Source organism: Lepus europaeus, chromosome 21 (genome assembly GCF_033115175.1).
Source record: "Lepus europaeus isolate LE1 chromosome 21, mLepTim1.pri, whole genome shotgun sequence".
Classification (NCBI taxonomy): Eukaryota; Metazoa; Chordata; class Mammalia; order Lagomorpha; family Leporidae; genus Lepus; species Lepus europaeus.
In genome coordinates this window covers 175,272-177,072 of record NC_084847.1, presented here as the reverse complement: position 1 = coordinate 177,072, position 1,801 = coordinate 175,272, and the positions used below count along the sequence as shown (strand labels likewise).

The window sequence follows — 1,801 nt, the reverse complement described above, 5'->3', positions numbered from 1 at the left end:
CACGTGGACCTCGAAGACGTAGGTACAGAAGGTGGGTATTCTGCAGTGGCCGGGACTAAATATTTGAGGCAAAATCCTGAGCGGAGAGCAGCTCTGCCTTTCCAGGGAGGGGTGGGGTCCCGCCAGCCCTGTGTGCTGCATGGCTGGTCAAGATGGTCCTGATGGTCCAGTCTCACCATGGACCTCCAGCGTTCAGGGCCCAGTACCTGCGCTGGGCAGCAGGGGGCTCCCTTCCCCGATTGTCTGCTGTGCAGCTTCAAGAGCCCAGGCCGGACTCCGCCTTGGCCTGGGACCAGGCCTGAGCACCTGGGTTTGAGTGGAGTCCAGGAGGACTAAGCGAGCAGTACTGGGAAGGACCTGGACTGGGCATCAACAGCACCGCGACCACCTCCTGTCTGCCACCCTCCCACCAAGGCCAAGGAATTGACATTTGGGACCCGGTGCCCCAAACCCGCCAGCCCCTTGGTTTGCGGACCCGAGGCCATCCCCACACACACATCCCCAGGGAGGACTCGCGGGCCAGGCTGCTGCCCGGGGGCTTTACTCCAACACGAAGGCGTCGAGGGCGGGGGCAGGGGCGTCCCACGACCTCCCACCCTCCATTCAGCGGTACGTGGAGGTCAGCGCCGACATGACGTGGTGCAGGAATTTGTCCACCGAGGCGTGCATGGCGGGGCCGAAGTCTCCGGGGTAGTGCCGGGCGAGGGTCACCAGCAGACAGTGGCCCAGCAGCTGCAGGGAGGGGCCGTCCCCGCTCAGGCTTCATCCATTCCCCCCCCCCACAAACACACACCCCGCCTTCGGGAGCCCCTCCCAGGCGAAGTCCCGGCGCTCACCCCGAAGTGGTGGGGGTCCACGCGCAGCGTGCGCACGTGCAGGTCGCTCAGAGCGGACAGCGCGCCGGGCAGGTCGTCCAGGTGGTCCGCGGCGAGGGTCAGCGCGTCGGCCACCTTCCGGCCGTGGGCTCGGACCTGGGCGGAGCCCGGGCTCAGGTCCATGTGGGAGAAGTAGACCTTGGTGCGCGGGAAGGCCTCCAAGGTTCTGCGGGAGGGAGGGGGATGTGGTGCGTGTGGGGGCCCCGCGGGCGGGGGCGGGGCGGGCCGGGGCGCCCTCCCGGTGCGCACCTCTGCAGGGCCTCGGTCGCGTAGACGCCCACGTTGCTCCCCAGCTTCTTCCACAGGGCGCGCAGCAGCGCCCGCTCCGTTGCCGACAGTGCCATCCGGTAGCGGCGGGCAGGGGCCCGGAGCGACGGGCCGGTCCCCGCGGGCTCTGGGGGCGTGGCGCAGGCCTGCACCGCCCTGCGTGTCGCCGCGCTCCCCCGGAGTCTCCGCACGCAATCTCGGTCCGCGACTTTCGGGCTTGCTCTGAACCCCAGGCCTTTCAGCAAAACACACAGTTGGAACATTCAGTGGAGAAACGTGTTGTGCACCTGCGCAGGGGAAGACCTGGCCAGGACGGGAACCCCGGGAGGAGCGCGGGCGCTGGGCGATTGGTGACAGCATCTCCTGGGCTGGGGCCGCCTAGGTGGTCATGGGTGGCTCACAGCAGGAGTTCCGTTGCGGGCGGCCCACACCTGCACCTGCGGAGTGCCTAGGCGAGCCTTGCAGCTCCCACACTGAGCTGTCCAGCCAGCGCGTGCGACCCTCCCCACCTCTACTCCCAAACTGCCAGGGCAGTGCCCCCAGCCCCTCCTCCAGCCACCAACCTCCTCTCTGTTTCCACGGGTTTGCTTATTCTGTTTTTTTTTTTTTTTTAAATAAATGGGATTATTCAACATGTGGACTTTTATAAAAGTCATAGA

The 1,801-nt window shown here is 66.4% G+C and overlaps 1 protein-coding gene across 1 annotated transcript; it reads right to left on the bottom strand.

Annotated features, from left to right (window-relative positions):
- Nucleotides 1-591: 591 nt before the first annotated feature.
- On the bottom strand, nt 592-1,219 carry LOC133750744 (hemoglobin subunit theta-1-like). Its single transcript, XM_062180406.1, has 3 exons — nt 1,125-1,219; nt 837-1,041; nt 592-732 (listed from the first exon to the last, which is right to left on the bottom strand). Exons 1-3 carry the CDS (start codon nt 1,217-1,219, stop codon nt 604-606), a joined length of 429 nt encoding a protein of 142 aa, XP_062036390.1. The 3' UTR covers nt 592-603.
- Between the last annotated feature and the right edge of the window lie 582 nt (nt 1,220-1,801).